At 44.6% G+C, this 26,392-nt stretch overlaps 4 protein-coding genes, 5 non-coding genes and 1 pseudogene across 12 annotated transcripts in view; 2 read left to right on the top strand and 8 right to left on the bottom strand.

Annotated features, from left to right (window-relative positions):
• Window positions 1-11,176, top strand: part of Map2k1 (mitogen-activated protein kinase kinase 1) — a 71,564-nt gene extending 60,388 nt beyond the window's left edge. The window contains exons 6-11 of the mRNA XM_048424404.3: window positions 1,213-1,337; window positions 3,407-3,608; window positions 5,768-5,832; window positions 9,188-9,249; window positions 9,564-9,609; window positions 10,135-11,176. Coding sequence (XP_048280361.1) covers window positions 1,213-1,337; window positions 3,407-3,608; window positions 5,768-5,832; window positions 9,188-9,249; window positions 9,564-9,609; window positions 10,135-10,248 — 614 coding nt within the window. The 3' untranslated portion in view covers window positions 10,249-11,176. The remainder of the gene's footprint in view (window positions 1-1,212; window positions 1,338-3,406; window positions 3,609-5,767; window positions 5,833-9,187; window positions 9,250-9,563; window positions 9,610-10,134) is intronic.
• Snapc5 (small nuclear RNA activating complex polypeptide 5) lies at window positions 9,608-18,904 on the bottom strand. 2 transcript variants are annotated; one of them, XM_048424406.3, is made up of 4 exons: window positions 18,749-18,904; window positions 16,110-16,199; window positions 13,435-13,565; window positions 9,608-10,348 (listed from the first exon to the last, which is right to left on the bottom strand). In XM_048424406.3, the coding sequence occupies exons 1-3, from the start codon at window positions 18,836-18,838 to the stop codon at window positions 13,452-13,454; spliced, it is 294 nt and encodes a 97-aa protein (XP_048280363.1). In that variant the 5' UTR covers window positions 18,839-18,904; the 3' UTR covers window positions 9,608-10,348; window positions 13,435-13,451. The 2 variants fall into 2 exon arrangements, with proteins under 2 accessions (XP_048280363.1, XP_087761432.1); XM_087905306.1 differs by lacking the exon at window positions 9,608-10,348 and adding an exon at window positions 11,663-11,935.
• Window positions 13,572-16,042, bottom strand: LOC146894569 (non-histone chromosomal protein HMG-17 pseudogene; annotated as a pseudogene).
• A 971-nt stretch (window positions 18,905-19,875) lies between the features above and the next one.
• Window positions 19,876-24,750, bottom strand: Rpl4 (ribosomal protein L4). Its single transcript, XM_087905304.1, has 10 exons — window positions 24,595-24,750; window positions 23,297-23,468; window positions 23,009-23,115; window positions 22,543-22,681; window positions 22,129-22,253; window positions 21,355-21,484; window positions 20,928-21,084; window positions 20,589-20,672; window positions 20,378-20,498; window positions 19,876-20,184 (listed from the first exon to the last, which is right to left on the bottom strand). Exons 1-10 carry the CDS (start codon window positions 24,595-24,597, stop codon window positions 19,948-19,950), a joined length of 1,275 nt encoding a protein of 424 aa, XP_087761430.1. The 5' UTR covers window positions 24,598-24,750; the 3' UTR covers window positions 19,876-19,947.
• LOC148122210 (small nucleolar RNA SNORD18) lies at window positions 21,225-21,295 on the bottom strand. Its single transcript, XR_015737780.1, has one exon. It is a non-coding gene; the product is annotated as a small nucleolar RNA SNORD18 (small nucleolar RNA).
• Window positions 21,689-21,787, bottom strand: LOC125393814 (small nucleolar RNA SNORD16). Its single transcript, XR_007229967.3, has one exon. It is a non-coding gene; the product is annotated as a small nucleolar RNA SNORD16 (small nucleolar RNA).
• Window positions 22,333-22,405, bottom strand: LOC125393810 (small nucleolar RNA SNORD18). The gene has a single exon (XR_007229963.1). It is a non-coding gene; the product is annotated as a small nucleolar RNA SNORD18 (small nucleolar RNA).
• Window positions 22,749-22,847, bottom strand: LOC125393813 (small nucleolar RNA SNORD16). Its single transcript, XR_007229966.1, has one exon. It is a non-coding gene; the product is annotated as a small nucleolar RNA SNORD16 (small nucleolar RNA).
• Window positions 23,191-23,258, bottom strand: LOC125393812 (small nucleolar RNA SNORD18). The gene has a single exon (XR_007229965.1). It is a non-coding gene; the product is annotated as a small nucleolar RNA SNORD18 (small nucleolar RNA).
• A 302-nt stretch (window positions 24,751-25,052) lies between the features above and the next one.
• Window positions 25,053-26,392, top strand: part of Zwilch (zwilch kinetochore protein) — a 45,011-nt gene continuing 43,671 nt past the window's right edge. For 2 of the 3 annotated variants that reach the window (XM_085689220.2, XM_085689221.2), the window contains exon 1: window positions 25,053-25,204. In XM_085689220.2, the coding sequence (XP_085545346.2) occupies window positions 25,095-25,204 (110 nt within the window). In that variant the 5' untranslated portion in view covers window positions 25,053-25,094. The remainder of the gene's footprint in view (window positions 25,205-26,392) is intronic. The other variant, XM_048424408.3, reaches the window with a different exon arrangement.

Below are 26,392 nucleotides of genomic sequence, written 5' to 3'. Positions count from 1 at the left end.
GTAGCTCTCCAATGGTGATCCTTGCATACCTGCCTGCTCTCACCTGGCTGTGAACTGACATTATACACTTATCATTGGTTGATTTATCACCTGACACCAGTTGCTTGTGAACTGGATGTTACTGGGAACTTGGCAGCATGTCCCCGCTCTTTCCCTAGGTACCTGTTTGAGGCAGATGCTCAGTGACAAGTAGGTGAGAGACTGCTGAGTAATGTGGTAATTAGGAATGTGGTAGGACGCTAGACAGAGGACAGTTTTTGCTCTGTGACCTTGAATAAGCCCTTGGCCCTTAGATCTGCATTGGAAGTGGAGAAAAACCTAATGCTTTTAAGATTCCTCCTACTGCCTGAGCTCTGGGGGCTTCTGTGGGAGGCAGAGTTGCAGAGAGGTTTCTACAGTTTCTAAAAGTCGCTAGACCTGACATTTCTAGTGTTTGGGAGTGATAGTGAGGGCTGGGTCTTGGAAAGACCACACTGCAGTGTGCTTTGTGTATCAGATGCCTGTGCCTACAGTGAGTGTAGATATTCTCATTTTTTTGTTAAGCTTGGGCCTTAACAAGGTGAGACAGACTTTGAGAGTCCTTCCTGCCTTGCTGGAGCTGATGTCAGTGAGGCTGACAATGATGTGGGCCAGCTGGCTCGGGAGGGGCTAAGTGAAATGTTATAGGGCAGATATTATAGGACTACACAGAGAAACCCTGTGATCCCAGGAAACTGAGGAAGGAGGATCTTACAGCCATTCCTTTTTAGTCTGATACTGTGTCTTGCTAGTAGGGGTGTAGTAGTCAAATTGACAGTAGTCAAACATTGTGTCTTGCTTGTAGGGATGTCTGAAGTAACAGACTTTAGAATCTCTCTCTCTTTTTTTTTTTCCTTTTCCTTTTGTGCTATAGAGACAGAGTTTCTCTGTATAGCCCCAGCTGTCCTAGAACTGACTCCGTAGACCAGGCTGGTCTCAAACTCAAAGGTCTGCCTGCCTCTGCCTCCCAGGAGCAGGTGTGCCCTGCACCTGTTCATGATAACTGACCCCTTCTGTTGAGTCATTAGGCCGGGTCTGTACTCTCAAAGAGTAGACATCTTTTGTCAACTGTGTTTTGGAGTTTGCAAGTCAAGGATTGCCTTTGATGGGGCATGTGGTGTGGTCTGTAGAGCAATGACCTCCTCTCCCAAATTACCAGTGTTAATTCTCTCATTTCCTGTTCTCTCTTCACAGATGTCAAGCCTTCCAACATCCTAGTGAACTCCCGTGGGGAGATCAAACTCTGTGATTTTGGGGTCAGCGGGCAGCTAATTGACTCCATGGCCAACTCCTTTGTAGGCACAAGGTCATACATGTCGGTACGAACTGTAGTTCCCTTCCTCCCGTGTCTCTGTAGGCTTCATTCTTAACATAAACAGCCACATTTTATAGACCATAGAGCCCCAGATTTGTGCTGTGTGGTGATGCATAGGGATTGAGAAAGGAGGGATGAGGCACAGTGGCCCTCTCAGAGAGAGCTAGTGTCTTCCTTTCATAAATGTTTACAGGTAATTGGGGTTTCAACCACTAGAAGAGCTTGTGCTTTCCTCGCTCTAGTCTGGCTTCCATCCTGGAGAGATTGAGAAGCCACCTGACATCTTACCTGATTGTCAATCCTCAAACTAAGATACACAGACATGACCATACCTCAGCTGTCCCACTGCTGGTCCCCAGCCTTTTATCCTCTAGTGGCCCTGCTTAGAGTCTGTTTGGAATCATTTCCTCCATTATGCATCTTTCCTCCCTCTCTCCTCCCTCTTCGCTTGCATGTCTCTGGGTCATTCACCTGCCTTCTGTCCAGCTCCTGGTTAGAGTCTGCTCTGGCCCAGTCAGCACCCATCTTGGCAGTCTTCCCTCCTGAGCCCAACTCTGCTGGGTCCCACTGTCACTGAGTGCTGCATGCAGCTGTCCCCATGCCCATGGTCATGCCATCATGGGGTCTTTCGTTTTCCAGTACCTCAAGCTTCTAGGAATACCCAGGTGTCTTCCTGAGGGCCTGGCAGGGGTCTGGCACATTGAGGATGTTAGGAATGGCTAGTGAGTGAATGCTGTCAGGTTGACTGAATGAAAGGGTCTTTGGATAGCCCATTTGTAAGTATTACAGGGCAAGATGGAAGTCCGCAGGGAATACTACAGAGGCAATGCACAGGAGGATTAGAGTTGGTAGTTTTTACAGAACCAAGGGAAAAATGCGGGTCCAGATGTTAAGGACAGTTCTGGCCCAGTGTTTCATGGCACAAAGAGCTGCCACACACTTGAGTGTCACAATCCATCCCTGCAGTTCTACCATCAGTAGAGATGATGGTTTCTATATAGGAGGTGAGGATAGCTAGGTAAGGAGCCAGCAGTTCTATGTAGGGGCTATGTCCATGTCCCCATGGCTCCCTACTGGCCCCCAACTCCCACTGTGACTCCACAACACTCTTACTCTACAACCCCTACTGTAGAGTCTACAGGGGAGTAGTGTACACACACACACACACACACCACCACCACCACCACCACCACCACCCAACTCTAGTGGCTACAGGGAAGTTTTGCTCTTTGCATCGTGATTGTCTCTTCCCTAGATGGGGAAGTTGAGCAGTTTGCAGTCTGGGACACTCAGTTGTCAACTCTCAAGTTCAAACTCAATTAGGCCTTAGGACTTATTGATCCATGGTTTAGTGGTTGGGTTTCTGTGGTTATATGGTCAGTTTCAAAATAGTTCAGTGTTAGAGTTGGTGGAAAATCCCATGGGAAAATGGGTGGGTGTCTAAATAAATACACTATGATCAGAGTGAAGGTTTTTTTCATAGGATTCTTGAAATACATGTCTGCTTGAACTAATGCTCTGTGTAGAGACAGACAGACTGTGCTATTTCCTTTCTGGTGCTTCCCATCATTGTCGGCTCATGTTTGTATACTGTTCTGCAGCATCTAAAGGTCTTCATTTCACTTGGTCCCTGCTGTGGCACTAATAAGTAGACTGGATATTGTGTTGTCATCACTGTTACCAGTTAGCAGCAGACCCGTTTTATATATTGAAAAACTGAGGCTCAGGATCACATAATGTTTAAGTCCCTGAGTTGGAACTCACGATAAGCCTCTCATGTGGGTTTGAGACAGGCTACCCTACTTGTGCAGGACAGAGGCCAGACTGGGCAAAGCTGGAACCTCAAGCTGCTAGGACCCTGACTCTTTGGATGCTGCCAGCTGAGGCAGGGGCCAGGGAAAGTAGAACAGTAAGGAGAGGTCAGAGCCATAATAAATACAGGCCACATCTAAGAGGCCAGAGGAGCTTTAACTGTGTGAGGTATCAATAAGGGACAGCAGAAGGTAAAAGCACTGAAATAGCCCTGGGGCACCTGGCTAGAGCAAGAAGTGTGACCATCTGTCTCCCCCGTAGCCCGAGAGACTCCAGGGGACTCACTACTCCGTGCAGTCGGACATCTGGAGCATGGGGCTCTCTCTGGTGGAGATGGCGGTTGGGAGATACCCCATCCCTCCTCCTGATGCCAAGGAGCTGGAGCTGCTGTTTGGATGCCAGGTGGAGGGAGATGCTGCTGAAACGCCACCCCGGCCGAGGACCCCTGGGAGGCCCCTCAGCTGTGAGTGACCTGTTATCCACAGTTAGGACTGTGGGGATACTGTTGGGGATTTCTGGGTGGCTGCTTCTCTTTGGGTGTCAGGCTGGGTGTTTAAGAAGCAACAAGGGTCCCTTGGGGTGGGTACAGGAAACAAGTGTTCTTGTCAACAATACCTGTTTGTTGAATACTTGCTGTGATCCAGGTGCCATACTTAGCACTTAGCAATATTAATTTTCTTTTTAATACTGTGAATTTCTTTTTAATTATGATAAGATTCACATAACAGAAAGTCTGTATGTTTAAGTATACATTATAGTTAAGTGGTTTATAGTATATACTTCTGTTGTACAGCTGCCACCACCAGCACAATCTTTCTAGAACATTTCCATCACCCCCAGATCATCTTTCCCCACTACCAGTTACTCTTACTTTCCACCAGCTGATCCCCTGGCAACCACTGATCTGCTCATTTCCTGTCTCCGTGGATCTGCCAAATGTGCTCTAATTTTAAAAGCGGTATGCTCATGAGCACTGCAATGATCTCTGCTTTAGAGAAGAAACTGAGGCACAGAGCACTTTCCTTGTCAAGGGCACACAGACCATAACAAGTGGCCAATCTGACTGCTAAGGCATAAACTTAGCAGCAGCACACGCTTCTGAGTGATGTACACTGAGATGCCTGGCTCTTGTACATCCATCTCATACAACTTTCTCAGGCTTTTGTTTAGTTGTTTATTTTGATGTTTTGGTTTTGCTTGAAGTTTTTTTTAAAGTACAGTGTAACTCTGAGTGACCTGGAACTTTCTCTGTAGAGCAGGCTAGCTTCTGCTCCCAGAAATTGCCCCCTGCTTTTGCCTCCTGAGTGCTGGGATTAAATACATGTGCCACCATACCTGGCCAGCCTTCTCATTTTTATGTTACTTCTGTTGGGAGTTCCTGTCTGACCAGGGAGAACTGGTCTTTATCCTGATGACCCCAGTGACTGAACGTGTGCAGGAAGAGAGAGGCATCAGTGCTGATAACCAACCCTTGAAGGGCATGGCTTGTTTTTTTTTTTTCCTTTTTGTTTTTAATCCTGTGGTCATATTCTCTCTCTCTCTCTCTCTCTCTCTCTCTCTCTCTCTCTCTCTCTCTCATCTATCTGTCTGTCTGTCTATCTATCTATCTATCTATCTTTGTTTTTTGGGACAGGTTTTCTCTGTGGAACAGCCCTGGCTGTCCTGGAACTTACTTTGTAGACCAGGCTGGTCTCGAATTCACAGAGATCTGTCCACCTCTGCTTTCCGAATGCTGGTATTAAAGGTGTATGTCACCACTGCCCAGCTGGAAATTTTATTATATAGAGTGTAAAATGAATTGTCAGTCAAATAAATGAACACCTTAAACAAACAAACAAACAAACATGTATAACATTTCCAACTGTCTTCTTTATTTATTTTATTTTGGGGGGCGGGGTTTCGAGACAGGGTTTCTCTGTAGCTTTTGAAGCCTGTCCTGGAACTAGCTCTTGTAGACCAGGATGGCCTCGAACTCACAAGAGATCCGCCTGCCTCTGCCTCCCGAGTGCTGGGATTAAAGGCGTGCACCACCACCGCCCAACCAAACTGTCCTTTTTAAATAGTTTGACATTTCAAGCATTGTAAGGAAAATGAGAAAACTGGAAATTGTCACTTGAGCACATATCAAATGAAATGTTCCTCATGGTCAATTGCTTGTGATCTTAGGGCAGGAAAGGAAGAAATCCATGCTCAGAGCGAATTAAAAACAAATTCTAAGACTGAGAGTATGGCTTAGTGGTAGAGCTTGCCTAGCACTTGTAAAGCTGTGGGCTCTACTTATACAGTGCACATGAGCCAAACCCAAATATAGCCCTGCACTTATTTACGTGTTATGCCATTGGCTGCTCTGTAAATGTAAGGATGGAAAGATGAATTGTCACTTGATTCCCATTCCAAAGCTCTATTCTTTGACTCGGTGGTCAACTGATTTGCCTGAGGTCACACATCTAGGATGTTATTGAGCACACACTCATAGCCTGGCCTTCTGGATTCTCTCCATGTTTAGGCCTTGACTAAAGTGGCTTTTTATTAATGATCTGTGCTCAGTCCCTTGACTCATATTGGCAAGTAGCTTCTTGTTTATATCTGCATTTTTTTAACTTCTTCTTTATAAATCTGCAGCATATGGAATGGACAGCCGACCTCCCATGGCAATTTTTGAGTTGTTGGATTATATAGTCAATGAGGTAAGTGCTGCCAGGTTTCCTTGATGTAAGTTATTCTACTTAGGAAAGTAGTTATGAGGGCTGGAGAGATGGTTTAGTAGTTAAGAGTACTGGCTACTCTTCCAGAGGTCCTAAGTTCAATTCCCAGCAACCACCGGGTGACTCACAACCATCTATACTGGGATCTGATGGCCTCTTCTGGCATAAAGTTGTACATAGAGCTAGGGCACTCATACATAAAGCTTTAAAATAATCATAAAATAGTTATGGGATGGTGAGATGGCTCGGTGGGTAAGCAGTGGTTGTTCTTGCAGAAGACCTGGATTCAATTCCCAGCACTCATATGACAGCTCATAATCATCTGTAATCCAAGGGATCTGACACCCTCCTTTGTGGATACTGTATGCATGTGATACACAGACACATGGATAAAATGCAAAAACAAAAACAAGGAGAAAAATAGAATAGCAGTTATGAGTGTGTTGGTATATACCTGTGATCCCAGTACTCAGATTGAGACAGGAGAGTTTTAAGCCCGGGGCAGAACTGGGCTACATAGTAAGATCCCTGTCTCAGAAGTGTAGGTGAGGCTGGGCGGTGGTGGTGCACGCCTTTAATCCCAGCACTCGGGTGGCAGAGGCAGGCGGATCTTTGTGAGTTCGAGGCCAGCCTGCTCTACAAGAGCTAGTTTCGGGACAAGCTCCAAAGCTACAGAGAAACCCTGTCTCCAAAAACCAAAAACCAAAAAAAAAATAAAAGTGTAGGTGGAAGAGGAAAACCATGGCTGACTTAGTCAGCATGCCAGTGATCTCTGTATATATTTCTTGGCTGTCCTAGAACTAGCTCTGTAGATCAGGCTGGCCTTCAATTCTCAGCCATCCACCTGCTTCTGCCTTCTGAGTGATGGGATTAAAGATGTGCACCACCACCATCCAGCTGGTTCTTATATTTATAAAGTGCTGCTTAAAAAACTGTAACTAGGGCTGGAGAGATGGCTCAGAGGTTAAGAGCACTGTCTGCTCTTCTAGAGGTTCTGAGTTCAATTCCCAGCAACGACATGGTGGCTCACAACCATCTGTAATGAGATCTGGCACCCTCTTCTGGCAAGTGTATGCATAATAAATAATTTTTTTTTTTTAAAAAAAAAGCTGTGACTATAGAAAGAGATGTGGAACATCCATTATCAATTCTATGAATAAGCAAACTACTTTTGGGTGAGGTGGCTCAAGCCTGTAATCCCAGGTACATGGGAGGCTAAGGGAAAATATCATGACTTCCGGGCTAGCCTGCACTATAGAATGAGATACTCTCTCATAGAAGAGAAAAAAGTTTAGAGAAAAATCTTTTTAAATGTGCCTACTAAAAAGGCGATTAAAATTATCAAACTCTTATTGTTACTCTTGGTTGACTTTAATATAAAGTCATACCTCTTGTGAAATCCATGGAGGAAACTTGCCCCAAGATTTGCTCCAGAGTAGCCTGGGCAGCACATGTGAGAGGAAGCCTGTGGACCAGCACTCTGTCTCACAGAAGGAGCAGCCTTGGCTGAGAAGGGATGAGTGCTGTTATGTTTCCCAGGCAGCACTGGGCTCACATACAGTTGTCACCTATCTTTACTTCCTCAAGAAATCATAGGATGTCTTCTTAAAGGCACAAAAGGCCCACTATCACAAGTTCTACAGGGAATATCCTGCATTTATAAGTTTTCCTGCTCATCAGGAAAGTTTACTTCTCTTATGTGTGCATAGCAGCAAGGGGCAAGGCAGAACCGTGCAGGCTTGAGAGGCTCATCAATGCAGGGTGGGCCTATTGAGGCCTACATAGCTCTAGGTGGGTGGCCTGTTAGGGAGGACTACCTGTGCAGCTCTGTACACTGTTTTCCCCACACATGTTCACATTCTCCTCACTCAAGCCAGCTGAGGTGGGCCAAACTTTAGGTAAGGAAACTGAGACTCCAGTGCTTTCTTTTTAAAGATTTATTTATTAAGTGTTCTGTCTGTATGCTTGCTGGCCAGAAAGAGGGCCCCAGATCTCATTATAGATGGCTGTGAGCTGGGAATAGAACTTAGGACCTCTGGAAGAGCAGTCAGTGCTCTTAACCTCTGAGCCATCTCTCCAGCCTTCCCACAGTACTTTCCTGACCCCCAAGTGTCTTTGTTTGCACTCAGCCCTTCCTTGCCTGCCCTTTCTTAGGAGGAGCAGGCATTGGCCTCTGGAGACCAGTTGTTTTCTCTTGAATATTCCTCACCACCTCAGCAGCAGGGATAATTTACTGGGAGGGGCTTGCTCAGGGCCACTGTTCTACAATCTGGGTGGTAGCTGACCTCAAATTGACAAGGCCTTCAGGGTGTAAAGGTTTGTTGGGCTTTTTAGTAGGGTACTTTTATTTTGTTTTTGTAATGCTGAGGATCAAACCTGCCTCATACATGCCATGCAAGCTCTCTACCACTGAACTGAGCCACATGTGCAGAACCAGGGTTGGTTCTGTTTGTTTTAGGTAGGCTCTCATCATGTAGCTCTCATCACTAGTCTCAAATGCCTCAGCCTTCCAAAATGATGGGACTGCAAGCAGGTACCACCTAATTAGTGGTACCACCTAATTAGTGTTTTTTTTCTTCCTTCCTTCCTCTTTGTTTTTTAAAACAGGGTCTCACTATATAGCTCTGACTTGAATTCACTATGTAGACCAGGCTGGCCTAGAACTCCAGAGATCTACCTACTTCTGCCTTCTGAATGCTTTGGCTGATGTCTCATTAGAGCAGGGACATCTTAGGTCTATCTCAAGTACTGCTCCTCCCAAGAAAGCTACATTGCTGGCACAGGTCATGTAAATGCAGATTTCCTCAAGCTACTGTCAGGATCTGTGCCAGGGACCTGGGAGATGCCACACTGCTACAGCGTGTGGGCAGTATTCAATCATACTCAGCCTTGCCAGTTAATGTGTTATTAACTTTCTATGTTTATTCAGGGCTCAGAAAATGGTTTTGTTTTGTGGCTTCTGGGAGCTAAAGCTGAAGTGGTGCTTCCTAGTTTGTGCATTCCTGAGGCTTCTGCTATTGGTAACCACGCTGGCACTTCCAGGCCAGTCACACTCTTACACTATTCTTACTCTGCATTTGAGTGTCTAAACTCAGAGGGTTCTAGAGCTAATAGCACAACCTTATTTCATAGGAGAGTGAACAGGCTGAGGGAAACATGCTTTGTTCAGTCACCAGAGTAGTAGAATATGTGAAGTGGTCCCAACAAGGTGAACCAGGACAAACAGGACTTCCTAAGGCCACTTTCCTGGAACTGATGAGGGTAGCAGTGGCCAGAGGCATGGTGGGGAGGTGACTGGAGCAGGGGTCAAGAGTCTCACATGTTGATATGTTTGCAGCCTCCTCCAAAATTGCCCAGTGGAGTATTCAGTCTGGAATTCCAAGATTTTGTGAATAAATGGTAAGTTTGCACTACATTCCCGAGACCCTGGCCTGTCCCTTTCCCCTGTCCACTAATCCTGGTTGCTGTTAAACTTGTAGCGCTGGCACTCATGACTAGCTGATCCTGGGTGTTACTCTTATTTGAACTACAGGGATCATCCTGTTGCTTCCTGACTTTGACTTAATTCAGCAAGACTTCCTTTATGTGCTCAGGCATGATGGTGTGCCTAGAATGGAGGATGAGCATGGTTCAGGCCCCTAGTTCCTCAGCCTTCATGTAAAGGGGCAGTGACTGGAAACCAGTGCTCTCACATTAATCTTCCTTCTTTTCAGCTTAATAAAGAACCCTGCAGAGAGAGCAGACCTGAAGCAGCTCATGGTGAGTCTCAGAGAGTATTTATTCATCTGACTTGACCATTTGTCTGTCTTGCCCCAGCTCTCATTCTTTGGTCAGGGTTGGGGCTGCACAGTGCCAGATGTGAGTTACATGGGGGACCTGGGATGCAAGTCAGGGAGTGGCCGGCCCACAACCTTCCAGAGGACAGGCCTTTTTTTTTTTTTCCTAGTTCTGACTGGTTCATCTCACATTTCCAGCATCCTGGGTTACTCTCCATCTAGTTCTCATTTGATGGCATTGGCACAGGAATATGGTATTTTAGGTCCATGCTCCATGCCCGGTGTAGCCTTGAGTGTAGTGTACTTTCTAACAAGTCAGGGTTGCTCAGAGACAAGGGCCACACAACTTATATCATGGCAGAGGATCTTTGGGCTGCAGACGGCCTACTTGCTGTTCAAGGGTGAACACTCGAAGTGTCTTCCAAGTGGTCCAACCCAGGCTGAGACTCTTGCTTTTTCCTCCTGGTAGTTTTTAACAGCATTTCCTGTCTCTGTTTTCTGCACCCAGGTTCATGCTTTTATCAAGAGATCTGATGCTGAGGAGGTGGACTTCGCAGGTTGGCTCTGCTCTACCATTGGGCTTAACCAGCCCAGCACACCAACCCATGCCGCTAGCATCTGAGCCTTTGGGAAGCAGCAAAGAGGAACTCCTCTGCCCAGGGGCATGCCATGTTGCTTTCAGGCCTCTCCCATGCTTGTCTCTGTTCAGACGTGCACCTCACCTGTGACAAAGGATGAAGAACACAGCATGTGCCAAATTGTACTTGTGTCATTTTTAATATCACTGTCTTTATCCCTAAGTGGATTGGCTTTGTGCTTGGGGCTATTTGTATGTTGATCAAACTCATACCAGGCCGAACTATAGTGAAACCCTGGTGACCTGCGTGGTCATTTTTACTGATGTTTGCACTGCTGTTCATGTTCCGTGACTCACTGGCTGGCTGCTTGGATTGTCAGGATTCTTGGCCCCTTGGTACTTCACTCTTGCTGGTGACCTCTCAGTCTGAGGAGAGGGTTCTTGTGAGACCCTTCACAGGCAGTGCATGGGAAGCATGCTTTGCTGCTAATGAAATGAGCATCAGATTGTGTACATCATGTTATTTTTATTTTTTGCTTTTGGTATAGAATTTAGCAATTCCCATCAAAAAAAGAAAAAACAACAACAACAAAAAATCTACCCAGAGCCCATCACTGCCATGATAGCTGGGGCTTCAGTCTGTCTACAGTGGCGATTTTTAGACTTCTGGTTGTATTTCTATATTTATTTTAAATACACTGTGTGGGGTACTTAGTGTGGTATACGTCTCTTAAGTTTGGATTAGTGTTTCTAAGTAGGTGGTTATTTTGAATGTCATAAATGGATTACGGCATCAGTATGTGTCAGAGTTCTATCTTTTCTCCAATCCCAGCACCAATGCTATTGTAAACGTGTATAGTGCCTACAAACTGTATGAAAATCCTTTTAACCATTTTAATCCAGATGTTTATCAAATCTAAACTCTTATTCTAATAAAAATACTATCAAGTTAAAATAAAAAGGACAAAAGATATTTTTGCTTTTGTGGCAGGCCTTTCGATTTCTCTAGACTATAGGAAATGAAGTGATTGGCCATGCACTGAAGTAGGGAAAGTAGACAGGAACACAGCTGGAAGTCATAAATACTGCATATGAGCGTCTCTGTTGATGGTGTGAACACCCTGACCAAAAGAGCCTGAAGGAAGGGGTTACTTCAGTTCACTGCCTGTAGTCAGTCCACCATCTAGGGAACTCATGGCAGAAACTGAAGCAGAGGCTATGGAGGAGCCCTGCTTACTGGTTTGCTCTTTGTGTTTCGTATAGCACCCAGGAACACCAACCCAGGGGTAACACAGCCCACAGTGAGCTGGGCCCTCCCACACCAGTCATCATTCAATAAAATGTACCACAAGCTGCCCACAGGACAGTATGTTGGGGGCAATTTCTCAATGCATGTTCCCGCTTCCAAAATGACTCTAGATTGTTTTGAGTTTACATAAAAACTAGTCAATACTCAGGGTATGGAACCATATGTGCCTTTAATTCCAATACTTGGGGGAGTGGGCAAGGACAGATGAATCTCTGAGTTTGAGGCTGGCTTGGTCTATATAGCGAGTTCCAGAACAGCCAGGGGTATGCAGAGAGATCTTGTCTCAGGAAAAGAAAAGAGAAGCAGGGTAGTGGTGGTAGTACACACCTTTAATCCCAGCACTCAGGAGGCAGAGACAGGTAGATCTCTGTGAGTTCAAGCCCAGCCTGGTCTACAGGGCAAGTTCTAGAACAGGCTCCAAAGCTACAGAAAAAAAAAATCCTGTCTTAAAAAGCCCAAAACAAAACAAAAAAAAAAAAAAAAAGAAACAAACAAAAAAACCACACACATAGTAGCCAGCACACACACTGCCAGCTCTGTGTAGTAGGCTATTGGGTCTCCTGCAACTTCAGTCTTTGGATCAACTCTTCTCATGCATATCAAAGTTGCAAAGTCAGTGCAACTTTGGCACTGACTACCACCTGCCTAGGACCTGTGAACAAGTAGTCTCTTTGTATAAGGAGAAAGCTACAGGTGTGTGTCCTAGGGTTTCTACTGCTGTGATAAAACACTGACCAGAAGCAGTTGGGGAGGGAAGGGTTGACTTGGCTTACATATCTTGAATCACAGTCCACTGAAGTAAACCAAGGCAGGTACTCAAACTGGTTGGGAACCTGGAAGCTGATTTAGAGGAATGGACGAATGCTGCTTACTGGCTTGTTCAGCTTTCTGAATTATAGCACTCAGGACCACCAGCCTAGAGGCTGAGCCATCCCATATCAACCACTAATAAAATACTCCACGGGCTTAACTAAAGCTCAGTCTTATTGACACATTTCATCAATTGAGGTTTGCTCCTGTCAGATGACTGTATCTTGTGTCAGCTGACAAAAACCTAGCCAGCACAGTGGGGTTGGGAACTTGTCTGAGCAAAATCATGTTACTTCTCACAGAACATTCCTTATTTTCTGTAGCAAGGCCTGCCTACCAGTAGCCATACCCACAGGAAGTCCTTGCTGGTGTGAGAGCCTTCAGTAAGGTCTAGTCAGTTTGCTGTGAAATGGTTTCCTAGCATTTCCATTTGCTGGGAAATGGTTTCCTTTCACTACACCTTCTGGGGTCGGGGGTACTCCCCAGTGCTGGCTTTGTCATGCCTATGAGGTAGCTGTAAAGTCAGAAAAAAAGATGGGGTCTGAGCCAGGCAGTGGTGGCGCATGCCTTTAATTCCAGCACGAAGGAAGCAGAGGCAGGTGGATCTCTGTGAGTGAGGCCAGCCTGGTCTACAGAGCAAGTTCCAGGACAGGCTCCAAAGCTACAGAGAAACCCTGTTTTAAAAAAAAAAAAAAAAAAAAAAAAAATGGGAGTCTGGTCAAGAGCATTGGCAGTTCTTCCAGAGGACCTGGGTTCAATTCCCAGTCCCCACAAGTCAGCTCACGACTATGTGTAACTCCAGTTCCAGGGGATATGACACCTTCACACCAATGCACATAACAAATGTACCGCTGTGGTTCTCTCAGTGAACCCAAAGCTCACTGGCCGGTCAGACAGCTTCAGGTCTCCCTCTCCTCTGTTGAGGTTACAAGCATGTAACACTGTGCCCAGCTTTTTTCATAGATTTGGGGATCCAAACTCATGTTTTCATATTTATATGGTAGATACTTTACCAAATGAGCCTCTCCCATCCATAAGTGCATACTTTTTTACATAGCCCCGGAGCCCAAGGCAAGTGCCTGTGACTTAGAAATTCAGTTTATAAAACTAACCCTAGCTCTTGTCCCCCTTATGAATCAGATTCTTCCTCTTCCTCTTCTTCCTCTTCCTCCATAGGGCTCCTTGTACTCAGCTTCAGTGTGGTTTGATTGATTGATGCTTCATTGTCGACATGCACCGACATCTGCGTAAAACGAGAACACTAGAATTACTAGGAAGTAGCTGAGCCTCAAAACAGCACATTCTTTCTTTTCTTCTTTGTCAAAACAGCAAATTCTTTAAAATCAAATCTCATTTGTGGGGTTGGAGAGATGAACAGCAGTTAAGAATACTTGTTGAGAGTGGGTGGAGGTTGTGCATGCCTTTAATCCCAGCACTAGGGAGGCAGAGACAGGTGGATGTCTGAATTCGAGGCCAGCCTGGTCTACAAATTTCAGGACAGCCAAGGCTGCACAAAGAAATCCTTTTTTTTTGTTTTGTTTTGTTTTCCCCCTCATCACATTTTTATGACTGAGAGGAAAGATCACTTTCCTGTTTCTGGCTTCTCCAGTTACTGAAAAGGGGTAAGAAGAATTGCTTTGTATTTTCTAAAATGTTGACTGACCTTCAGAATTCTATTAGAAACCATCAGCAAAAATAATTGTGTAGACTACACAGTTTATTACGAATTTCCAAAATATGATATATATAGAAAGAATATGACTGTATTGGCTCTTTTACTGTTGTTTGTTTTTGTTTTTTTGAGATAAGGTTTCTCTACAGTTTTGGTGCCTATTCTGGAATTAGCTCTTGTGGACCAGGCTGGCCTCGAACTCACTGAGATCCACCTGCCTCTGCCTCCTGAATACTGGGATTAAAGATGTGCGCCACCACTGCCCAGCTTGTACTGGCTTTTTGGTTTGCTTTTTTTTTTTCCAAGCCAAACTGTATCCAGCTTTATTAAAGACACTTTCCATAAACAATCATGGTTTTCAAGGCAGAACATGGGCAGACAATCAGTAACAGTATACAAGAACTTCCAAACTCCCTTCTTGTATCGACTACCAAAATCAGAAAGCCACTATAAAACCTGGTGATTCTTCATTGGATGCTCTGAAAAGGGGGAGGAGTTTAGAGTGAGGGCTGACATTTCACATTGAGGATGTTGTTTCACAACTTTTCACAAGCCGACCCTGACTTTCAGGAAATGAAATGAAAATGGCAGAATTATCAATCTGCAGATCCACAATCTTCTGTAAAAGGAACTGCTGCGCTTTTGAGGACACTCTACAAAGTCCAGATTATCCAACAGACTGGCAAAACCAATTTTGGGGATCAGGTTCCAACAGGTCTCTGGTCTGAAGGGAGTTAAGTCTATGTTGATGGTACAGGAAGAGGAGGATATAAAAACAAACTTAGTTTTCCCACACAAGGCATGTTGTGCCATGGTGGCCACATGTCAACATGTCCCCAGGACGTCTCTCCTGGGAGCCAAGAAGAGTCTTTCAAAATTATCAGGGAAAGATGTTTTCCATCATCTGTGTGCTAACAACATAGCTTTTTAAAAAAAAGGTAGGGGTCTGGAGAGATGGCTCAGAGGTTGAGCATTGCCTGCTCTTCCAAAGGTCCTGAGTTCAATTCCCAGCAACCACATGGTGGCTCACAACCATCTGTAATGGGGTCTGGTGCCCTCTTCTGGCCTGCAGGCATACACACAGACAGAATATTGTATACATAATAAATAAATTTAAGAAAAAGGTAAAACAAAATTCTGCATTTTTATAAAACTTGATAAAAAAAATAGTATTTCAAGCTGTACAGTCACCAAAAGTACACAGCTATCAAAAACGCACACATTTCACTTGGGGTCTCCAGCACCTTCAGCTTTTTGTGCCTGGTCTGTTTTGGCGTTTCCATTCTCTGCAGGATTATTGGCATCCTTACCAGCATCGGCCTTCCCTCTCTTCCCCTTGGGTACCTTCTCTCCCTTTGTTGGGGCCTTTTTAGGCTTGGGCTCTGGCTTTGGAGGAGCAGGTTTAGTGGGGGGTCGCTCTCGCTGCTTCTTCACATTGCTTGCTGTACTGGCTTTTTGAAGGCACTTCGTAAGAGTGGGTAAGGGCGGTACCTGCTACTTGTCCTTCAGCCCCTGCTTTGTACTTGAAGCCACACAGAGCAGCAACTATGACACATTCCTAAAATATTCCCGGAAGAGCCAAATTTCTAAACAGGATGTGGGGCACATGCCTGTAATCCCATACAGGGAAGATCAGAAGGCGGCCAGTCTGGGTATGTAAGACACTGTTTAAAACAAAACTCAACCGTGACCTCTACCACAACAGTCACTACCAGTCTCTTGCGGTTCACCTTGAATAACTAGGAATAATGGAATAACCTGAGTAACTGGGAAGGCCAGGCATAATGCTGCACATTATGAGAGTAGGTAGAGGCTGCTTAAATCTGACAAAGTATAAAATACAGACTATTTATTACCTGAAAGATTAATGTAGATTAGTTATTTATTGAACTACAAATTATGAGGGGCTGAAGATATGGCTCACTGGTAGGGTGCTTACTTACCATGAGGCCCCAGGTTTAATCCACAGTAATTCCTTCATGCCCCAGATATTTGATTGGCACGTCCCAGAGTCCTTTGGACTTGGCAATGTGCTATACAGCATTCATGTAGCTATGCAGCAAGGGAACAATGGGACTCCACACTGTCTGGAAGCCTGTACCCGACCAAACTTACATCACACAACTGTTCAGGCGCTGGCCGAGAAGACAGCGTTTCGGTCCCTCTTCGAGAACTTATCATGGATTGGAGGGCCAGTTCTTCAACCTAGAGAAGGAGAGTTGGGGACATGTACTGAGCGTTCTGCTGGGTTACCAAAGTGGGTGAATTCCTGGATGCTGTGAAGGTTGGCCTCACAAAAGGGAACTGTTCTAACCCCAGGCCTGCTCCCGAAGGGCAGGGGAAACTCTAAGCTTTACCTGCTCTCCGCCCCCCACTGAAACGGAATCACTATGTAGTCCTGGCTGCCCCATGCCTTGGTACGTAGACCAGGCTGGCCTTGAATTCACAGAAGTCCACCTGCCTCTGCCTCCCAAGTGCTGGGAGTAAAGGCGTGCAACACTATACCAGGCCTGAAGGGACATTAGCTGAGTTTGTGGCTTTGGCAGGCCTTGCCCTTCTCCCCATTCCTTTTGCCTTACTAAAAACCATTAGATTACATCCTAAAGCAAGCCCCTGTAGTCAATTTCCTTATTTAGCAAATCTCTCCTCCGGAGGCTGAATACTAAGGTCCAGCTATCGAAGGTCCAGCAATCAAAAGTCCCTTTGGCTCATCTAATTAACATGCCTAATTAAAATTAAGAACCTCTCCCTAACACGAGGTTTTCCCTTGTACGTTCATAAACTGCCATTTTCCTATGGGCCATGTCTGTCTTCTCTGTTCAGAGGCAGCCTTCTGTCCTCTGGGACAAATACCCTTGCCCCTTTCCCTTGTTACCCTTCTGTTGGTCCTCACCCTCTATCTCCTACCTTTGTCTCTTATTCCCTGACCTCTGTCCTCTAGGGTAAATAAATCTCCTTTGTGCTGAAAACTTGGTCTTGAGTGTCTAGAGCCAAGTTTGAAGTTCCCTACACAGTCTTACCTGTTGTTTTTTTTTTTAATTTTTTTTATGGTTTATTTAACTTTATTTTATTTGCATTGGTGTGATGGTGTCAGATCCCCTGAAACTGAATCTTCAGACAGTTGTGAGCTGCCATGTGGGTGCTGGGCATTGAACCCGGGTCCTCTGCAAGAGCAGTCAGTACTCTTAACCACTGAGCCATCTCTCCAGCCCCTTACCTGTTTTTTTGAGACAGGGTTTCTCTCCTTGGTTGTCCTAGAACTCACTCTGTAAAACACGCTAGTCCTGTACTTATAGCGGTACACCTCCTTCTACTTACCTGATTTTTTAAAAATAATTTATTTATACTTATTTTATGTATATTGGTGTTTCGCTTGTGTGAGGGTGTCAGATCTTAGAGTTATAGACAGTTGAGTTGCCATGTGGGTGCTGGGAATTGAACCCAGATCCTCTGGAAGAGCAGTCAGTGCTCTTAATTGCTGAGACATCTCTCTAGCCCCTGCTTACCTGTTTTGTAAAGAGAGGAGCTTTATCGATGTTCAGCTAAGCTGCAGGCTTCCACATCCCAAGACCAAGCAGCTCAGTAAGGAAATGCAGGCGCACCACTAAAAGGCCAGGTGTAGGGGCCGGAGAACTGAATCAGTGGTTAAGAGCACTTCCAGAAAGCTAGAACCAGTGTGATCACTGCAACTAGATCCTCCAGAGAGAATGGGCTCTATTTCTATGGTGGCTCACAACTATCTGTAACTCCAGTTACAGGAAATCTAACATGCCCTTCTACCCTCCCGAGACACTAGGCATGAAAGTGTTGCTCAGACATACATGCAATAGATACAAAATTACATAAAGATATAAATATTACCATTACCAATAGATATAAAATTTTAAAAAACAAAAGATATAGACAGACACGACACACAAACATAGAAGAATATATATGATGTCAGGTGTAGCTGGTTTGCAACTGCACTCCTGTAATCGCGGCACCGAGGCAAAAGGATCACAAGTTTGAGGCCAACCTGGGTTACATAGAAAGTTCAAGACCAGCCTGGGTTATATAGCGAAGCTATCTCTCTCTCTGACACACACACAATGCTAGTGAGTGGTCAGCTGGCTCCACAGACACAAATGTATGTCCTAAGCCTGAGATTGTCTACTCACTAATGAGAAAATGACGGCAGGGGATCAGAAAACGCTTGTGTTTACTGAAGCATCAGGGTACCTGCGTTTGGGAAGTCATCGTCACCACACAATCATTAGGTGCCTGTAGGGGTACTGTAGCAGTAAGTACCTAACTACCCTGAGGAAAACTGCTTATCATTTTCTATACCACAGGTATGTAACTTCAGTTTGTAGAGGATTTCTGTAATCCTCATACGACTGAGCAGCTGGTATTACCACTATCATTTCACACGGACCAAATTACCCCGAGGTCTAGGGAGTGAACAAGGCAAATGTAAACCTGCTTTCTTCCAATCAGTAACTGCTCCCTAAAAGTTACTGAGAATTCTAGAGGACATTTCTCTCCCAGGCCTCATTCACACCTCAGGAGGATCTAAATTCCCTTCTAGGTTTGCAACACTAAAGCCCTTTGCAGTGCATATAAACACTAGGAAACAGCAGGTGAGGCGTGAGCCGGCGGGCCAGAGATGGGCTTAGGTCGCTAAGCCCGCGCGGAACACTTAGAGGACCGGAGCGGTGCGGAACAAGCAGCCCGGAGCTCTAATGCGTGGGCTTGGAGGGTGGCTAGCTCACCTTGAGGCGGTTCAGTTGGTCGTGCAAGGCCGCCTTCAAACGTAGCAGCGTTTCCTCCTCCTTGCGGAGTTCCTGCAGCCGGCTTAGCATCCTCTTACCCCTCTTTAGGTCAATGCCTTTTGCCTGGCGCCCAGTGATGACGCAACTTCCGACTCCCGGAAGCAGTCACGGACTGCCGGTTTAAACAGTTTACTGATTCCAGTACCGACGAGTCTCACTAGCACAGGGTAATGGAACGCCAAGGAGTTTTGCGTCTTCAATACCATTGCTAATTAAGTACAACTAGGTAAACCCATTTTACAGACGTCAAGAAATCAGTTCTCACCAGAGCACTTTTTTTTTTTTGAAACTGTTTCTGTTATCTTTGGAGCCTGTCCCGGTAGTCTCTGTAGCCCAGACTGGCCTGGATTGCCCACCTCCGGAGTACTGGGCTGTGTGCCAACCCTAGGCCCTTACTGTCCTTTGTTCCAAATGGCTTTTCCCCACAAAGGTTGGAGACATTTGCAGGCAGAACGCAAAACAGCAATTTCTAACTCAAATCTTTAGCGACATAAAGCTTCTTAACCTTAAGGAACTCCCATTATCCACGGCAGAATCTAACCAGTTATAAAGGAAAATATTTTTACCTGAATTTACTCTGCCTGCTATATTGCCTTTGTGCAATATATATTATATATTAAGTAAACAGCAAATCAAGCCAGCTCTACAATAACCAAATTGACATATTTAAACAAATGAAGAAACATGTCACTCTTGTTTAGTGCAAAAGCTCCCACAGTACCACGTCTATTGAGGCTGATAATTCCTTGTACCACCATGCCCTCTGGTACAAGGGCATCCTTCACGGATCACCCACTTCCTGACTTAATAACCCACAAGCATCTCAGACATATCTAAGATGGACTTCACTGTAGGCCTCGGAAAATCTCAAATTCGTTTCACATCAGATTATAATGTGGAACAATTTATAAATTTAACAGGAGAACGGGGTATCAAAATGTCCTTGTTCTACAACCCTGAGCTTAATCCTTGGAACCCCATTATTTCCTAGTGTCATGATACCTATCCCACAAAAGAGGGAGGTGGCCCTGGATGCACCCACAATTAAGATTCACACAGATTCTCACTGCAGCTTTGATCAGGTTTTTATTCAAATAGGTTGTCTCTATTTGCTCAATGGAATGAAAAATTTTAATAGATTAAGCAGCAGGCTTTTTCTCTTCTTTGGCTGGTTTCTTCTCTACTGGCTTTTTCTCAGCTGCTGGTTTCTTGGTAGCCGCAGGCTTTTTTCCTGCAGGCTTCTTCTGCTTCTTGACACCCACAGGCTTCTTTTCTTTCTTACTTTCTGCAGGCTTCTTGTCTGCAGTCCCCTTCTCTGATTTGGCAGCCAGTGCGGCTGCTGCGGCTGCTTCCAGTTTCTTCACCCGGAGTTTGTGCTGCAACAACAAATAGGAAATTAGGAAATCAAATCTTTAACTGAGATGTTTTGAATCTCAGCACCCGAAAGGCAGAAAAGCAGGCCAATCTGTTAGTCCAGTATGGCCAGAGGTAGAGACCATGGGAAAGGGGGAAGTGCAAATCTTCTAAAACAAGATTGATCAATACTTGACACAGCAAATTATGGCTCACATTTCTGGCCTGGCGAAGAATGGTATTCCTGCGCATAGTCTTTGCATATGGGTTCAGCTTCAACATGATTCTCAGGTTCTTCAATGGATTCTTCTTCAAGACTCTACGCTGAATCTTCTTACTGTAAAGATGTGGCACGCATCAATCAACATGTATGCCTTTAAAAGTCTAAGTATCAGACTGTTGTATGAGTTAAGTATCAAAACTTTACCGTGGTGCTCGGAGGGATCTTTGGATCTCTGGACTTTTCAAGATTCTGCTAAGGTCTGTGTTCATCATCTTGTGCATGGGAAGGCTGGAAAAGGAAAGGAAACCCAAATTCTTCTAACTGAATATAAATCATAGAACTGTATTTCAAATGTCTTTCCTGTCCAGCTACTGAATTTTCCACCTCATAACTTTATAATCACAGATTAGGAACACAGCATTTACCCGTAACCTCCACACAGTGGAAAACGTAAAAATTCAACGCATAATTTAATATAAATTCAGTATGAACACAAATGCACTTTAGGAATCCATATGTAATGAAGAAACATTGGAAACTCACTTATAGTTACTCTTGAGGGTAGCAGCCTTACGCCAAGTGCCATACAACTCATCCAACTTCCGGAAAGCACTTTCAGTCCAGATGCAGAAACGTCCCACATGCCCACCAGGAGCAAGCTTCAAAATGTTCAGTTTGCTGACATTAAGCAGAGTAATACCTTTAAAAGCAAAGAATCAGAGACCCTGCATCAACAGAGGAATACAATTTTTTTTTATGGCTCATTGAGCTAAACAAGGTACTTAAAAAAGACTAATGAATTCTGAAGTTCAAGTCATCATCACGGAACTCACTCATCTAGAAATCAGAACTTCCACAAAATCATGTTATTTCAGAAACACGGACCATGAAGTGGAATTTCATCATAACTGAAGATGAGCAAGTATGTACAGAAGAGGCAATTAAAACACTGAACATTGTAAGAATTTACCAGGGATGTTTCTGAAGGCTTTGATGATACCATTATCTTCATTATAGATGATGCAGGGCCCCCTGCGCTGGATACGTCGTCGGTTTCTCATTTTGCCTTTGCCAGCTCTCATTCTCTGAGAGGCATAGACCTATTAAGAGTGAGTAGCTTTAGTAGTTTAAGGTATAACCTTTCCAGCATATCTTCAATTAAAAAACAAGAACAAAACAGGCAAGAGAAATCTAGATGTCTCAAGCAAGTGATGGCTCTTGTCAGTCAATCCTGATGATGCTTGATCCCTGGGAATAATAATTCCTCGATAGTATTTCACACCAATCACTAAAAGGAAATGGCTTGCTCAGTAACAATTTTCGTCAACCTTCTGAATCAGCATACTGACAGCAGGCAACTGTCACTGAAAACAGAGTAGGACGCAAATTACAGCATCACTGCAAGCAAAACTGTACTGTATCAAGTCCTTTCTATAAGAAAATAACAGAAATAACTCCAAGTAGTCCTCTCACATACACAAGTGATAAATGTGATATAGTAGAGCTCATGTAAATACCTTTATTTTCTAAATCTCACAAATCAAATCCACATTGTACTAGAAATGAGGTTACTTACAGATAACTTTGTTAACAGAACTACCCTATCTGTGGAGCTTTCAGACTTCTATGATCCATATCCAATCAAACTGAAAGTTGACTACCACCCACACTTCAAAGCTAAAGGTAGGTATCCTTTCAGCAAAATCTGACAGTATCGAATGGTAAATGTGTATGGTGAACCTACCTTTTTGATGTCATTCCAAGCTTTAAGTTTCTTAAGAAGCTGAACAGCCTCCTTGGTCTTCTTGTAACCTTCAACCTTATCTTCAACTACCAAAGGTAGTTCAGGAACTTCCTCAATACGATGACCTAACAAAACCAATTCAATACTCATCAGTTAAGTCTCAACTCTTTACACACACCCCAAAACCAAAGCGACATACACTGTCAAGTCAGAAATTTCCACTAATATCATGTGTTTCAGAAACACGGACCAATTAAGTAGAGTTTCATCATTTTGACAGTCAAAACCATGGTAGGAATTTGATGCAAACTGCTTTTAGTAGGCATTGAGAGGAAAAGAATTCACTCATGCTAATCACCTAACAAGTTTTAGTGAACAGTTAAGTTAAACATCCTGTATCAAAGCATCACAGACCTTTAGACATCACCAAAGCTGGTAAGGCTGAGGCAGCCAGCGCAGAACAGATGGCGTATCGCTTTTGGGTTGTGTTCACTCGGCGGTGCCAACGACGCCAGGTTTTGGTTGGTGCAAACATGCGGCCTCCCCGACACATCTGTTTTCTTTGTCAAGAATTGTACTATTTTTTCAGGTCCGATGAATTAGTAATGTTATGACTTGCTTGCTCAGTAACAACTTTCGTCAACCTTCTGAACCAGCTTACTGACAGCAGGCAACTGTCGCCATGAACAGAGTAAGACGCAAATTACGACATCATAGCAAGTCTCCCTCCCACAAACATTTCCAGACTTTTGTCTAGAGGATCTGGTTACTGGGGACACCAGTAGTCTTAGACATGATTCAAAACAGTATTAAATAGTAATGAATCAAGTCTAAGTCCAGTCAGTTAATTGCAACAAATGTCACTAGAGAAAGAGGATACATTTCCAAAGGCACCCTGGCCAGAACGGTGGGTACCACCACCTCGAACTCTGGGAATTCGAGCCACAGCTCTGCCAGTACCCCAAGACTCAGCACTGGTCTGATGACCTAAAATTGAGAATAAATAAGTTTTAAGCACGAAGCCATAATAACCCACGGATTTCCATTAAGAATGGCAAAGGCAGTATCAGAATAGCCATGAAAAATCACAAGGTTCAGAAACACGGACCAATGGCATTTCATCACCCACTGCAAAGGAGCCCTGCCCTTGACAAATGTAAATTCATACCTGCTAATTCACTGACGGCATAGGGCTGTCTGTTGTTTTTCCTTAAGTTGGTGTGAACAAAGTTCACAATATCCGGTCGAATGGGAGCTTTGAACACAGCCGGTAAAGTGACATTCTTGCCACATGACTCCCCCTTTTCAGAGTACACCGATATGAGGGGACGGGCACAAGCCTTGGAGAGAACAAGAAGCTAACTTAGACACAGCTAGAATCATTTCTTGAATTTGGAATCTAGATAGTGCCTTAGCACCAAGTGCTGGCATGAGTTCAAGGTCAGTATGGCTTGCAGGAGACAAAACCATAATCCAAGAAACACAAGAATAAAATAACACAATGCACCCACCATTTCAATAATCTTACAGACAACAAACACCCACAAGATATGACAATTTTTAAAATAGAAAGGAAACTTTAAAGCAAAATTTCTCAAAAGTCTAATGGTACTGTTCAGTTAAAACCGTGTTCACTCTATCAGAAATAAACAGGTCACACGGTTAGTATTCGCCTCACCGGAGGCTGGCCCACACCACCTGTCCACTTCTCTCTGACCTGGCTCCTATTTGCTCTTGCAGATCTTGTCAGACTCGGGCCCTTTTTTTCCTTCCTCTCTCCCTTTAATTTCTCAAATAAGGCCAACCTATCTAGTCAATTTAAAGATGAAGTTCAGCCATGTCTCCAAATCCTACTGTACGGTGGTCAGACCAACCGTAATCCATGCATTAAGGATAAAGGATACCACAGGAAACATATTGGAAAAAAGTAATATATTTAACTATTGTATGTGCAAGCTCAGGGCTCAAGCCATTTAGGTTACATCAAATAAAAACATAACTTCGTAAGCTATTAAGACCTTGCTTTTCTAGAAACTATTTCAAAAAAGCCGAGACAACCCTTCAAGAGCATTAATACTAATTTCCCTCAGCTCTTTCCTTTAGAGGTTGACATACACATTCACATGTACACAGTGGACAGCAAGCACACCATGTGCCAAGGCCCACGCAGTGTGGCCGTCGGGCGTGTTGCTGGCACTCAAAGGCTCGGTTTCCAATAATCTTTTTTCCCTAGAACTACGATAAGCGAGGATCCCAAAGATCCCTCTATCGTCCACCCTGCGCTGTCTCCCACGTTGCTCTAAGATGGCTGCCGCAGCGCCCACAACCCAGCTCTCTGTCAAGAAAATGTGTTAGGTCCTCTTCCCAGCTCCTCCTCTCCTGCTGATCCCAAGTCCTGATTCCTTTATTCTCCACCATAGGCCCCAGAAACCACGGAAAACTCAAGCGAAGTAGACTTCCACTCACCATGACGGGGAGAGGAGAGAGCCACGCTCCTCTCAACCCGGCTGCTCCCACAGGAAAAGGAAGGACTCACCGCTTAGTCGCCACATATATCCTTCCACTTGGCTTCCGCACCCTGCCCCTCCTCAAAACCAACTCGGAAAACCAAAGTATCTCGCTACTACACTGAAAAATTTCAAAAGACAACATTATTAGTTTCGTGTGTTAAAATTTGCATCTACCTTTTCTAAAACTAAAAAGAATTGTTAGAAAAGAGGGACTCCTTTTCGCGGAATAATTCGTAACTCGACACCAACTCTCGCGAGAGGTGGTTTCTTGACCGCCCCTCAGTCACAGCATCTATTTTATCTTCTTTTTTTTTCCTGACAGAAATAGGAGTCTATTGGAACAGTAAATGTGACGGGATGCTCTAATAAATTCAAACAATGTTTTAGCGTTGAGCACGAACAAACTTAATGCTATAAAGTAGTTCCGGCGGGGCGGGGTCATGACCTCTGACGTCAATGTCAGGGCGCGCACTTCAGTTTTGCTTCTCCCGACTGGACCGAGGCCGGTGCGGGATGTGGGCGCGCATGAATCGCGCGGCTGAGGAGTTTTATGCTCGTCTTCTCCAGTGAGTTGTGGTTGAGAAATGGAATGGCATCTGTTCCTCCCGGCCATTATATCCCCACCCGAGTCTCGCCACAGCTGAAGGCTTTGCGCCCTGCCTGCTTTGCTCGGGTCCGGGATAGGAGAGGGCGGGTCTTGGCTGTGCAGTGGGTTTGACTCTGCAGAGGCCTAGGTTGCTCCTAGTCTCTCGAGCAAGAAGGACAAGGTGACAAGTCAATTTACTCATCTTGCTCATGCACCCACTTCTAAGCAGAGGCTCCCTGGATACAGAGAAGTAGATGGCATCCTCCCGCCTTACGCTTTGGCTGACTACTGAAAAATGTGTAGTTGTCTCTTTTAATGACCGTATGAGCTACATTTGACCGTGGGCTGGCTTTAAAAAGCATGCTGTTTCGCTGTTTTCATGATTTTCTTGCGACAGGGGTCTCAATTCTAGCCTAAACTAGACAGAAAGTCACCTCGAATTCTCAGTGATACTCCTGGCCAGCCTCCTGATGCTCAGATTAGGGGCGTGGGCCACCATGCCAGAATTCACGTTGTTCCTTTAGTGAAAGACTGCTACAAGAGGATTCTGTCAAGTCTTCATTCTGTATCAAAATCGAGGACAGTGACTCATAACTGACCCTGCAGAATCACCCTGGAGGATTGGGAAAATACAGATTTATGGGTTCTGCCCCCAAGATTTTTGATTAATAGGTCTGACATGAGACCAGAAGTTTACCTTTTTAAATTCTAGACTCAGGATGTTGCTGGCTGGGTATATATAGCACAGTACTTTTAAAATGCTATAATTTTTAACTGCCATCCATTATCGCTCCTCTTCCTGTTTACAAAAGCAGTAATGCTTGTAAAATACTTTTACACTATAGGGGGAGAACTAGTGGTTTTTGTTGTTGTTGTTTGAGATGGTGTTTTTCTGTGTAGCCCTGGTTGTCCTGAAACTCTCAGTAGACCAGGCTTGCCTCCAAATCAGAGATCCACCTGTCTGCCTCCCAAGTGCTGGGATTAAAGGTGTGATCACCACTGCCTAGCTAAGAGCTAGTGTTTTGAGTAAAGCTAATGATGTCTGTGAGCGTGCAGGAACTTCAGTTGTTTTTAACTCTTGTATTTCTGCCACGGCGTTAAGTTGTTTTGTTGTTGTTTTAAATCCAAGGTCTCATGTAGCCCAGGCTGGCCTCCAAGCCAAGGATGA

The sequence above is a fragment of the Myodes glareolus genome, chromosome 4 (genome assembly GCF_982192425.1).
Source record: "Myodes glareolus chromosome 4, mMyoGla1.1, whole genome shotgun sequence".
NCBI classification, from domain to species: Eukaryota; Metazoa; Chordata; class Mammalia; order Rodentia; family Cricetidae; genus Myodes; species Myodes glareolus.
This window is presented reverse-complemented; position numbering and strand designations above follow the sequence as displayed.